Source organism: Charadrius vociferus, unplaced genomic scaffold, assembly GCF_000708025.1.
Source record: "Charadrius vociferus isolate BGI_N301 unplaced genomic scaffold, ASM70802v2 scaffold7, whole genome shotgun sequence".
NCBI classification, from domain to species: Eukaryota; Metazoa; Chordata; class Aves; order Charadriiformes; family Charadriidae; genus Charadrius; species Charadrius vociferus.
The window spans coordinates 288128-301284 of record NW_009649308.1 but is presented as its reverse complement, the minus strand read 5'-3'; the positions used below and the strand labels follow the sequence as shown (position 1 = coordinate 301284).

General features: G+C 55.8%; 1 protein-coding gene across 1 annotated transcript in view; it reads left to right on the top strand.

Moving 5' to 3' along the window:
- FRMPD3 (FERM and PDZ domain containing 3) overlaps positions 1 to 13157 on the top strand; it is a 30787-nt gene that overhangs the window by 3768 nt on the left and 13862 nt on the right. The window contains exons 6-11 of the mRNA XM_009889311.1: positions 166 to 297; positions 823 to 942; positions 1089 to 1225; positions 2050 to 2173; positions 2867 to 2956; positions 4469 to 4648. Of these exons, the coding sequence (XP_009887613.1) occupies positions 166 to 297; positions 823 to 942; positions 1089 to 1225; positions 2050 to 2173; positions 2867 to 2956; positions 4469 to 4648 (783 nt within the window). The remainder of the gene's footprint in view (positions 1 to 165; positions 298 to 822; positions 943 to 1088; positions 1226 to 2049; positions 2174 to 2866; positions 2957 to 4468; positions 4649 to 13157) is intronic.

Here is a 13157-nt window from a genome sequence, read left to right as displayed (position 1 = left end):
AGTGCCTGGCTACCATCCCGCGGCCCCTCTCAGCACTGCGGAGCCTCATCCTGCGCTGGCGCGGCCCCAGGTGCCGGGGAGGAGGGGGTTCTCGATGGGGTGCCAGCTCCCACCCTGGGGAGGGAGCCACTGCCTCCCACCCAAGCCTGTCCGTGGCGTTTGCAGGACGTGATGGTGACGTTGCAGGACCGCCTGTCCTTGAGGCACATTGAGCACTTTGCCCTGGTCCTGGAGTATTCCAGCCCGGAGCAGAGCCACCGGTTCCTGCTGCTCCAGGACAAGCAGCCGCTGGCCCACGTAAGCCGCTGGGTGCGGGAGGGCATTGGGATGGCCAGGGCTGGTGGCTGGGACACAGGGAGACTCTTCTCCCATCAGCGTGGGGTTTGGTCGGCGTTGTGCCATGGGGTGGCGTAATCTCTCCTTGCCTCTGGCATGGTCCTGTGGGCTCAGGGGTGCAAAGGGTAGCCAAAGAGTGAGACAACCCATCCCACCCTGACAGCACCATGGAGGTGCTCTGTGCTCCATCCTGGGCAGGTGCAGACACCATTTGTGAACATCCTTGGCTTGCCCGGGAGAGCCAGGATGCTGGCGCTGCATGGGACCAGGGATAAAATGAGGATCGTGGAGAAAGCGTTAGCCTTGGTGGCATAAAGCCCTGCAGCACCGGGCAAGACTGGGCTGTTCCTGGGATGAAAGGATCAGGTGATGCATGGAGGAGAGAAATCAAATTCCGCCCCAGGGGAGAGGAGAGGGAGGTCTCCTGCCATGCAGGCAAATATACGTGGCTCCTGGGCTCACCGCTCACCTCTGTTCCTACTACAGGTTGTGCAGAGGACACACTACCATGGCATGAGATGCCTCTTCCGTGTGAGCTTCTTCCCCAAGGACCCGGTGGAGCTGCTACGCCGGGATCCTGCAGCATTTGAGTACCTGTACATCCAGGTAGGGGACTCGCCCCTGGGAACTGGGAGCTGATGGTGCTTATGGCCCACATGTCTGCCCAGGATGGGCCCTGTGGAGGCATCCCTCAGGTGGCAGGTGCCCTGTCCCCATAGCTGTTTGAGGACACTTTCTCCTCCCTCCTGCAGAGCCGCAACGATGTGATCAGAGAGCGCTTCGGCACAGACCCCAAGCCAGAGATGCTGCTGGGGCTGGCTGCCCTCCACATCTACATCACTGTCTCAGCCACCCGCCCCAGCCAGAAGGTCTCCCTCAAGAACGTGGAGTGAGTCCTCCTCCCTCTCCCCACTCTGCCGTGCAGCCCTCCTCTGTGTCCCCTCCCTGTGCTCTTGCTCACAGCCCCTGCGTAACCGGGGTGTTCCCAGCAATGTTTTGGGGTGCTGAGCATGAGACACTCTGGGAGCCCCCCTGCAGCTGGCTGGTGGTTCACAGGCTTGGCAGCAGTGACACGCAGCCCCTGGTCCCACCACGGGGCTATGTAAGACCCCCGCACGCTGACATCCAGCCACGCGTGGCAGCCTTGCCAGGGCTGGCGGGGATATTTGGTGCGAGCCCAGGAGCATATCCTTGGGAACCCAGGCTGATTTTCTGCCTGGCATCCAAGGCAAGGAGAAGGCACTGTGGCTGCACAATCTCAGCCCATCACCGAGCCGTGCAGCCCCGGCTCAGCCCTCCTGTTGTTCCCGGTGGTCTTAAATCCCTACAGAATCCATCTGGGCAGGCTAGCCTTGCCCAGTGTGCACGGGGAGGAAGGGGGGAGGTGGTATCCTGGGAGGACCCCAAAAGAGGTTTGGGGATGTGCCCTGCATCCTTTAACGTTACGTGAAGGTGACTGGGAGCTGGGCTCGGCTGCAGAGTTCCCCAGCCCGGTGCTGGGGGCTGTGACACCAGCCAGGGGTCCCATCCCCTTGGGGACCCAGGCTGGGGGCTGCCACTGCTCCGGCTGTGACACCAAGCAAGTGCTGGTGCGGCTCCGGTGCTCTCTGACAGCAAGAGGATGCTCTCGGGCAGCATCCCTGGTTGCTGGCCCTCTCTGCCCATCAGTGGGGTCTCTGGCTTGGTGGCTCAGGCAGGCTTCCTTCCCCATAGGAAGGAGTGGGGCCTGGAACCCTTCCTGCCCCCCTCGCTCCTGCAGCTCCTCAAAGAGAAGAGCCTCCGGAAATCCCTCTCGCAGCAGCTCAAAGCCCACCAGACCCAGACTGGTGGCACCAAGGTGAGCCCAACCCGCACGGCCACGGCTCAGGGCTGGTGGGGTGGCAGCGTGCCCTCCACCCCAGCCATCCCGTTGTCCCTGGCTGTTCAGCAACTCCTGTTATTGCTGCTTAAGTCCCTTTGGATGGGAGATAAATCCCAGGGTGACAGCCATGCAGCCGCTCGCTCTCTCCTGAATCCAGTTCCGAGAGCTGATCTGGATTTCGGGGACTGCAGCAAGGATCAGTGGGGTGAGATCAGCCGAGAGCCGGCTCTCAGCTTGGACAAAGCGGCACGCGTCAGTTCAGCCCGTGTTTATTGTTATCTCTGCTTCTGGGCTTGGAAAGCTCTGGAGGAGGCTGCTGAGCCACTGCCTCCATCCCTGAAGCCATCAGAGCTCCCCGGGGGGGCTATATATCCCCCAGGAGGGTTAGACATCTTGGGGGGGATTATACATTCCACAGGGGGTTATACATCAAGCGTCTGGGCTCCTCCCTGGCTGTGCCTCTGCTCTGAGTTACCTCCCAGCGTCTGCCCAGGACGGCAGGGGAGCGGAGACCCCCTCCACCCCATGTCAAGCCCCCAGGCTTGCTGCCAGCACAGCCCATGTCCCACGCCGCGCACCCCTGCTTGGGAGCTGCCCAGTTTGCGCCAGCCTCTTGCATTTCTTCCCCTTTCTGCTGGTGGTGCTCACCCGTGTGATGTGTTTTGTCAGGTCTCCACAGCCCAGGCCAAGCTGCAGTATCTGAGGATCCTGAACGAGCTGCCCACCTTTGCTGGAGTCCTCTTCAACACAGTGGGACTGGTACGGTAATTCAGGATGGGCTGGGAGGTGCTTGGCATTGGTGCTGAGTGTGTGCTGAAGGGGGGAGCCAGGGGAGATGTGGCTCCCACAGCAATTATTTCCCTCAGTCTCTTGCTTTGCCCTGCTGGGGTCCAAGCCCATCCAGAAAAGCCTTCAGAGCACCTGCTGGCAGTAGGTCAGATCTTCAGCTCCACAGGGTCAGGGTCAGCTCTGTTCTTGCCAGCCTTTTGGGCAACGAGATGATCTGCTCAATGAAGTCAGAGCAGTTTCAGACACGTGCATATAGCTCGGTCCTGCCCTGGTAGCATCCTGCCAGCCGTTTCGGAGGAGGGCCACCCTTGGAAAAGGCCACTGTGTTCCCTGCTTGTCCATGCAGGGAATAGCCCAACTGGCCTTATGGTCTCCGTCAGCAGTGGTCCAGCCCAACTGCTGCTTGGCATCTCTCAGGAAGCTATCACTGCCACAGCCCGCTCCTCCCTCATCTCCATCAGGGACATCTCCACGCCTCACCCAAGCCACCTCACATTCTCCATGGCAGGAGGAAAGCCACCAAGCCAAATAGAACGGTGGATCCACTAAGGCTCCCTGCTGCCTGTCTCACTTCTCCATCCTTCTTGCTCCACCTTCCATCCAGGGGTCTCCATGTAAGGTGTCACCTCTCTGCCATCCTTCCCTTTACCCCCACCCAAGGTCTTAGCGCTTCCCTAGCTTCCCTTGCTTTGCCTCCTGGGTTCCATTTCTTGCAGCCTTTGATCTGCTCTGCTTCCACCACTCCTCGGAGCTCCTCACCACGCAGCTCAAAGGGCTGCTTGTAGGAAATCGGTGACAGCAGAACCATGTGGTGTCTGGTCAGAGCTGTGGCTGAACGGTAGGAGCCGGCCTCCGACACTGCCTGGGTGTGCAGCGTTGGGCAACTCACCTCTGGTGTGGGTGCCCTGCCTTTTTTTTTATCTCCGACACCAAAGCAATGACAGAACCAGCCTAGGAGTTGAACCACGTGGAACTGGTAGAAAGTATTTCCTTACTCTCTTCTGCACCAGTCTGCCAAGCTCCTCTTCACCTCCAGGTCTGGCTTGAAGCATCCTTCCTGGGCAGACCAGAACAAGAAAGACCTCTATTTTCAGTCAAGGCTTTAGTCGTCTTTTCTAAAATGCATTCACTCCCTCCTCTGCTTCCTGCTCTCAGAGGCAATGTCAGATCAGGCAGATTTGTAACATGCTGTTACTTTTCTGTAGTGACACCAGCAGGCCTGAATATTTCATGTGGACAGTCAGTTCGGTGCTTTATTTTTAAATAGCCTTGGTGTCCCGCGCACCATTCCCAGCTCTGCAGAGGGGCTCAGGGAGGGGGGGTCATGGCATCAGCTTCACCTGCTGTTCTGCAAAAGCCATCCGGGACCTGGCTGAGCTGCCAACATCGAGGCTTGGCTCCATGGAGAGAGCCACGTGCAGCCCCGGGGTGCGTTCATTCACCCCTCTCCATCTGTCTCTCTCCATGTGCTCGTGCTACCAGGACGAGAAGCAGCCAGCCACCACGCTTCTGGTGGGACCCCGGCACGGCATCAGCCACGTCATCGACCTGAAGACCAACCTCACCACGGTGCTGTCGGAATTTAGCAAGGTCAGCAAGATCCAGCTGTTCCGGGAGAACCAGGGGGTGGCCCGGGTGGAGACGAGCATCCTGGATGCCAAGGTAGGCACGGGTGCCATGGAGGCAGGCGTTGGGGAGAGGGGCTAGCACAGAGGCTGTGGTGCTCTCCTTGGAGGAAGATCAGGACACGAGTGCATGTTGGAGCATCTGCTTGGAGATTTCTAGGGACTCAAAAGCCCCTTTCACATTGCGGTCACAGGGCGCGTGGTCTGCAGCATCTCCCCTGCTCCTTGTGCCGTAGAGGGAGGGACTGACACCGAGGGGGTGCAGTGCTTGCATGGTGGCGTTCTGGCCGTGACCCAAACCCCTACCCAACGGTTCAAGCAGTGTCCTTGGGGCAGGCAGAGGTGACACAGGCCAGGCAGGTGGCAGGGCTGGAGAGGAGCGGTCCGTGGCCATACGTGGGCTGGATGCAGGTACTGGAGGGGACTGGTGGGGTTTCATGCATTAGCAGTGCTTGTGGAACTTGCCAAGCCATGCAGGATCGCTGAACGAACTGGAAATGGTGGGACAGGGGGTGTCAGGCTCAGAGTGCGAGAAGAGATCGCTGGGCATCCCTGGGCATAGGTGTCCCTGGCTCAAATAAGCCAACCACCATCTATCTTGCCAGCTACCTCCGTGAGCCTCCCCTTCAGCCCACAGAGCAGTCTTTCCACCCCTCAGCGTACGTGCCCTCCTGGGCCCCGTGCGTTATCACCCAGCCATCCTCTGCTAGTTGTTGCGTGGTGCAGTGCTGGTATTCGATCCCCATGGTCAGGCTGTGGCACTTGTCCTCACCCCTCCCAGTCTTCTCTCTCTCTCCTTGGTCCCAAACCCTTCAGAAGGACTCTCAGCAGTACACAAAGAGCTTTACTGATTTCTTTGGTATCTGAGCCAGCAGCCACAAGATCCTAAGGAGATCTTCCACTGGCCTTTGCTCAGGTTTTTAATAAGCTAGGACATGTCTCCGCAGACTCGCAGGCAGGTAGCCGTGTGCCAGCTCCAGGGCACCCTCCGTTTCACTGCCTCCCCGTGCCCAGCTCTTCCCTAACCCGTGGGGAAGGACCGGGCTGAGAGGCAGCGATCTGACAGATAAATGCCAAGCCTCATGCTCTCCTCTCCTCGCACCTTGAATTCAACAGGACAGAGTTAGGATCAAGTTTGGGCTAAATTAGACAGGAGCAGTGCTTGGCAGAGGCTGTCTTGTGCCATGACATCTGGCACAGTGGAGCTGCGACCACTGTGGGGCACAGGGATGCAAAGCAGACAGGGTGGATCTGCACAAGCACTCCGAGCCTTTGGCTGTAGGTCAGTTTTGCTGCTCCCGCATTCATCCTTTTTCCCCCCCCCCCCCGAGGCTGATGAAGCTGAGCTGCTTCACTGGCTGCCTCCGTGTGTCCTCATCTCCTGTGAGGTCTCTAAGCCTCAGCCCTCTCTGCAGCCCCTTCCTTGCGCTCTCTATTTCAGCCGTAGCCTCGCAGATGTAATCATGGTGGATTTGTTTAGGGTTCTCCTGCTGCCTCCTCTCCTGGGGGATTTTAACACTTCCTCCCACCAGGCTCATTAATTCCTCCAAGTCTCTTGCCCTGCTGCCCCTGTGCCTGGTCCAGTAGCTCTGCTGAGCTGCAGTAACACCCCAGCAGGTTCTGCCAGAGCCGCGCTCATCCTCATCCCCTCTGCTTCGGCTGTCCCCTCCAACGGCTTCATCAGTGAAGCCCTTTTTTTTTGCATTTGTAATTCAGTAGGTATTTGGTCAACCTGTAATATTCCCTCTTCTGCATCCCACTGAGGTCAGTCGTTGCCCAGGTGAAGTCCTGGTGTCCTGCTGTACCTGTCCCTACTCTTCAAAGCCTTCAAACCTTCTCCCCTGCAGCCTGGGCAGGAGGAAGCCCTCCCTGCCTGGCTCTCTGGGCTGTGCAGGAGCCCACCGGGTCTCCTTACTGCTTACGGAGCAGGTATAACCACGGGGTATCATTTGCACCGTGAGTAACCCTTCTGGTTCCTCCTGGTGCCCACCCCCCTCAGATATGTGTGTATACATCACGATATTAATACATTAATAACAGTCCTGTCACGACCCCGTGATGGAGGGCTCACTGCGAGCGCTCGGAGCACAGTGTGTTCCTGCTGCCGCATCACCGGCTGCAAGTACTGCACGGGGCGATGTACGGCGTTAGCTCTGCTCCACGTGGCGCTGCTCAGCCCCTGAGGTCACGGTGGGGTGCACGGGACCCTCTGGTGCCACCATCCCCTCCCTGGCATGGGAGCGGGCAGTTGTGTCCCCCCCGGCACAGCCTGGTGCATGGCTGAGACTGGCTGTGGGAGCAGCAGATGTGCTGGAGGCTGAGGTGATGCTGACGTCCATCTGCTATAAATTAGGTGGCAAGTCCCACGCGGTTTCTCCACAGATCCTGCAGTACCGCTCCCCTCAGCCATGCTCTGCAGCAGTAATTAACTCCATAACACCACGAGCCCTTTCCTGCTGTAGGAGTAGACTTTCTCCCGCGTCCCCTCTATCCAGCCTCCCAATTGCTGGAGAAAAGGCAGCTCACATACAACTTCCCGCAAGCACGTATACGTGCACAGCAGCTTTACCTCCCTGAGAAATTCCAGGCAGCTGCCTACAGCCACCAAAAGCCCTTCTGCCTGCCTGGAGCGGAGCGAGCATCCCATTTGTGAATCTCAGCAGGCTCAGCAGCACCCCGCCAGTGCAGAGGCTGCTGTTATCTGTCTTCATTTAACCGTTATCCAAAGGGCTGGGTTTTAAAGCCGGAATGTCTGCTCCAAAATGAGGCATATGCTAATCCTACGCAGGACAGCGATGGATGAGGCAAGCTAAGAAAAGCAGGCAAAAAGATCATTACCTCGCAGCGCTAATCTGCTTTCTGCAATTACTCTATTGCACGGAACGTGTCGCTGGCTAAAGCCCTGGGTTGCAAATAAATCTGTTTCCGCCGTGAGTCGTAAACCGTTAGAGGGTTGTGCTCAAAGTAGTGTCCCGATGGGGACCTGCGCTCAAATCCGTATCACTCCTGGAAGCCTGTTGGAGCCCCGCGGATGCAGAGTGGGTGGGGGTGTCCCCCCACGGCTGTTGCACCGTGATGCCCGGTGCTGCGTTGCGGGATGCTGGTGCTCCCGTGCGTTCCCCAGGTAACGGCAGGGATGCGGGCGAGTCAGCCTGAATCGGTGGGGTGGCGGCGGCCCGTCGCAGCTGCTCGCTGGGTTACTGTGGAAACGGCAGATGTTCAGTGACGGTTAAGGGATTTGTGCAGAAAGGCCATTTTGAATTTCTAAGCGCCAGGTTTATTGATGTTGTGTAGTTGATCCTAAGGGTTAAAAAAAGGGGTCAGGTCACAGAGCAGCCATCAGCCAGGAGGTCCACACACCCGGACCGCACCAGCCAGTGTCACGCAGACGTCCTTACGCGCCGTGTGCCAGCGACCACAGCCCAGACAGACCTGCCGGGAAGGAGCGGGGGAAAATTTTCAGGTAACAAGCAGGCTTGAGGAGATGGTAAACCATTTGCATTTAGTTCAGGAGGAAAAGAGATGGTGTTTGTCTTATAAATTATTCACTGGGTAGTTAATCGGTTTGTTTTGGAGCTTTTCCATCCTCAGCTTCAGATTCTGATTTAAAACTGCCCATTTGGGATACAAACCCAGGGCTGGTGTCTCTGCTTTGCTTTCTTTAGCTGTTTGCCACTGCGAGGGTAGCAAGGGGGAGGGGGGGCAAATGCTGGCAGGACCCCTCGTAGAGGAGCTGCGCAACCTCAGGACAGGGGAACAAAAGCCTTCAGGCCTCGGCTGCTGGGTCCGAGAAGGGTTTTTATTCCCTGCAATGTCTGAGGGAGCTGCTGGGGGGGAGAGGAGCAGGTTTTGCCTCGGCAGCCACGGAGGGAGTGGGGCAGGTTTGCTTGGAGATGCTGAGAAAATTCACAGCCCGGGGCTGGGGACAGGACGGTGCTTCCCCGGCTGCGCTGCAGCCATGCGGATGTTTTGCAGGATTGTGTGGTCATTCCTGCCTGGCAAAGTCCCCTTTCTGCTGGGGCCATCGCTTCTCCGCTCTTCTCCCGCGCTCTGGACTTGCTGGTGTTTGAGCATTGATTCTGGAGCTCGTAGATTTGCTGGGGACAGGGTGGTGGCACACGGCATCTCCTGTGATCTTCATGCATTAACTGCAGCTTGTCTCGGTGATCTGGGAGCCGCGCAGACCTTCATCTCCTGGGGGCTTCCCCCTCCAGCTGCCCGGCAGTGCTGGGACCAGCATTTGAGAGCGGCCGATGCTTCTGAGCCAGCTCAGATTTGGGTTTCCAGGCGTGCCTGTCCCGTCCTCTCCAGCGCAGGACTGCAAAGCCCTGTTCTACCTCCCAGCATCCCAGGAAGAACAGTGTCAGCATCTCCTGCCCGGCACCCGGACAAGCCCGGCAGCGCTGTTGGGGTGCAGAGGAGGCAGAGGGGCTGCTGGTCCCCCACACTCCCCCCCCCAGGCTCCCCAGTGCAGGAGGTGTGGGGAGATGTGCTCAGCTTCCCGGGCACATCGGAGCCGGCTCCTGAGGTCCAGCCTGGTGGTTCCACCAGGTCGCAGCCCTGGCTTGTGCGGCTCCCCAGGTCCCCCAGAAGCAAAAAAAAAAAAAAAAAAAAAAAAAAACCTGCCACACCCCCCAAAATGGGAATGAAAGAGAAACAGCCCGGGGGGCAGCCGCATCGCCTGAGCCCGGACAAGCGTCTGCAATTTAAGGGAGGAACCGTCGCAAGGCTGCGCCTGGTCCCCGCGCGGGGCTGCGGGACAGGAGCCCACGGCAGCTGGCCCCTCGCCAAGCCCAATTCAATCAAAGGCATTGGGGTAATTGACTTCATGTCTCCCAGCAGGGCCTGCCGCCAGCCGGCGCTTTAGCCGAGATCAAGACTCGACGGAGGAAAACAAAGGAAAAATTAATTCAGAAAGGTCCCCGGCTGGTGCTGCGCCTGGAATCTGGCTATTGATGTCGGCGTCCCTGGGGGCCCTGGCGTGCCTCCAGCCTGCCATGGAAATAAAAAGCCGGCGTGTGCAGCCAGGGTTCAGTCTTCTCCTCTCTCCCTGGAAGGAGACAATTCCAGCTGGCCGGCCCTCCCTCCTGCTGGCGATGGGATGGAGACCCCTCTGCCTCCCCGAGCTTCCCCCGAGCGTGGCAGGGATGCGCTGTGGGTGCCGAGGCCGTACGTGCTTCTGCCAAATTGTAGTCTGAAAATGGTGGGGAGCTCCATCAAACTGATGAGGGCAGGAGAGGCCGGCTTTATTCTCACTCACGCAAACAACAAATGAAGCCCATCGGATTTCTTCTACACGAAGAGAGAGACTTTGCAGTGATGAAGGACCTACAGAATTCATCTTTATTTGCATTAAGCCATTCTGAAATGCTGTCATCTCGTGGGAAAGAAGGAGGGATTGAGATTTCCTTTGGCTCAGTACCTGGGGTGGGAGGTGCGGATGCAGTTTTCCCCGTCGCAGAGCCCTTCTAGCGGGATGTAAAGCGAAACACGTACCAGCGTGTGGTGCCAGCCCCGGTGCCGCCCATAGCGCTGCCCGTGGGCACCGGGACGGCAGCCAGCCAGAAACACAAGAGTCAGACAACATGTGGAGAAGATGAATTTCCAAGTCTGCAAAGCCAAATCTGATTTGTTTATTGAAAAAAAAAAAAAAAGAAAAAAAAAAGCACCAACCAACCAACAACAACAACAACCCCCCCCGCACACAAAATAAAATTAAAAAATCAACAAACAAGCAGACCTGGGGCATCCAGTTGTGCGGGCGTGAGCACAGCCCAGTGGTGCTGTAACTTTGGGAGTCCTGAATTTGCTTCAACAAATAAGAAACATTGAGGATGCCAAAAGCGCCAGCAGGCTCCGGTTATCAGAAATCTCCCAGGGAAGAGCGCGAGCCCTTTGCGTAGCTGGAGGGAGATGCAAGCCAGCCAGGGTGGCACCTGCAGTATGATGAGAAGATGTAGGCTGGACCTGCGCCTTCCCTGGGACACAGCCACCACCATTGAAGTGGAGAGAAGGAGACAACCTACAAGTCTGCGGTCTATGGGTATACCTCTCCATCCGCTGTGACGTTTTGCGGGACCGTGCAGGGAACAAGGAGGGTGTTCACCCAGCTGAGGTGGCGGCTGCTCAAACCCTAAGGAAGGAGACGCTGCTGCAGAAACCTGAAGGTCTGCCGCTAACAAAGGCGGGAGGTTTATTGATCAACAAATGGGAAATAATGGTCCTAATCACAAGCAGCCTGGTATTGATAGAGCTGAGTTAATAATGCTTAAAGGGAGGGAAGGAAAGGTCAACGTACAAGTGAAAAATTGACTGCTGTCTCGTTAGGCCCGGATGCTTATATTATTAAATATAAACTTGGCAGTGCACCTCAAGTAAACCAGAGAACATAAATTATGTAAATTCATCTCCCACCTTTCTACTGCACTACATGAAAGGAAGCAGGGTAAGACCCAAAGTACGTGATAAAGGCGGGAGATTAAAAGGAAATGCACATAAGCTTAAGGGTTATAGCATGCATAGATCAGGTCATAAATTAATTTAAATATGAGGACTGTTAAGATCCTCTAGCATAACCCTGGCCATAAAATTTCATCCAGGCATTCTTCTATGAAACCTTCACCTTTGTCTGAACAAGCGAATATCCTCCAGAAGGACATCGAGGTTTGATTTAAAGGCAAGGCATAATAGAAAAAGCACTATATCCTTAATAAGCTAATGGAAAACTCATTTATTATATCCAGTATAAATGTATTTTGTTTTACTTTCCAGAGAGGCTGGTTGCCAAGCAGGAAACTTTACGTGAAAAAATGTCTTTTTCTCATTAGGACTAGAAAATCTAGAAAACCGGTATGAGTGAAAGATCAAAACGTCAATAATTTCAGGCTGGTGTTATGCATTTAAGTGTGGAAAGAGCATTCTCTTTAAAATTTGCTTCTTTTCATGTTGGCATATTACAGGTCAGAAATGAACCTTTACCTGTGCATCCCACTGGGAATCTGATGTTTGACATTTTTAGAGCAGTAGGATTATCCCAGTAAGTTTGCTTCTGTGTAAAACCAGCTTTCATCCTAAAGGTGCTGCTGCCCTGACAAAAATCAGACAGGCATTTCTGCTCTGGCATCCCAGGAAAGCAAGAGTCCTCAGGGCCACCGAGGTATGAGCCACATCACTGTCGCAACAAGAATGTGGCGGTGAGGAGGAGGAAGAGGATGGGCTGGTTGGCATGAGACACGCCATCAGTGCGCAGCGGGAGGATAAGCAGAGGGCTATCCTAATTAATAACATTCTCCCCATCGGTGATTAACACCATCTCCTGATTAATAGCTGGGAAAGAGGTACTGCGTTTTGTGGCAACTTCCAAAAAAAAATCAGTGCTGACAAGGCAGGGAGCAGTTGTTGGAGGAACGACACTGCTTTTGCTCCTGCTGCATCCTTCCGTGGCTTCTGACTGCTCACAGAAGTCTCTCTGCTCCACTGCACCACTGGGTTTAGAAAACTGATGAAGATTTATGCTCTTTCAGCTTGCTGCCTTTTTGTCAGGTTTGGTTGAGATTGAGCAGTGAGTTAAAAAAATAGCAGGGGAGGGCGGCAGGGATGTTGCATGAGCCCCAGCCCCGTGGGGACCAGGCCAACACTGACTACAGGCATGAGCCATCACTGCTCCTTGCAGCGTGTTTCCAAAGAAAAGGAGGTCAATCCTGTTCACCACGAGACATGGCTATCACAAGAAAGCCCAAAGCACAGACTACAGTCCTCCGTTGTTGTTACTTAGAGCTCCCTGCAAAGCTGCCCTGAATTTACCATCTAAAACCCATAGCAACATTAGTTGGAAATTTTTCATGCAACTGTTCAGAAAGTCACTGTTTGTTCAGCTCGCCTGTGCCTGGCTGTCTCCTAGAGATCACATTTGCTTTGCCTGCCTGGAAGAGGGTGACCAAAACTGCCGCTGTCTAAAAATAACATCTCCGTTAGTTGCCATCCCTGACGGCTTCTCCTTGTAGCCTGATTTCTCAAGGAAAGAATGCTGCTGCAATCATGTTGCCCCTTTGCCTTTTGACCCCACGAATCCCTTTCAGATCTGTCGGCCCCTTTCAGGGAGACGTGGCAGCGGGGTGGAAGTCTCCAAAGCAGCTGAGCTGCTGCAATCTCGGCGAAATTACCTCGGTGGGTGGAAGAGAGAGATTCAGTCTCATAACCCCACGTGGGAAAGGGTTACAGCCAGACCTCTGGTAGTGAGAAGCAGAGAAGCCACCGAGGCCGCAGGAAAGGCACAGCCCAACTGCAGCAGCTTTGCTCACATTCGATATCTTTTTAAACAGCCAATAATCCAACCCCAGACCCCCCGCGGCACGGGCTCCCGGGCCATGGGGAGCTCGCCGGAGCACTGCCGGCAGCACGGGTGGACGGCTTCAAGCTGCCCCTGAAGTGATTTAATCCCTAATAACAATATTTGAATGCTTGACAATTAGAGAACTCTCACGCCGCTTGCTTGCCAGGATGTGAGCGTAATCGTTTCTAAGACCCCTCGCTAAGCTGTACTGCTA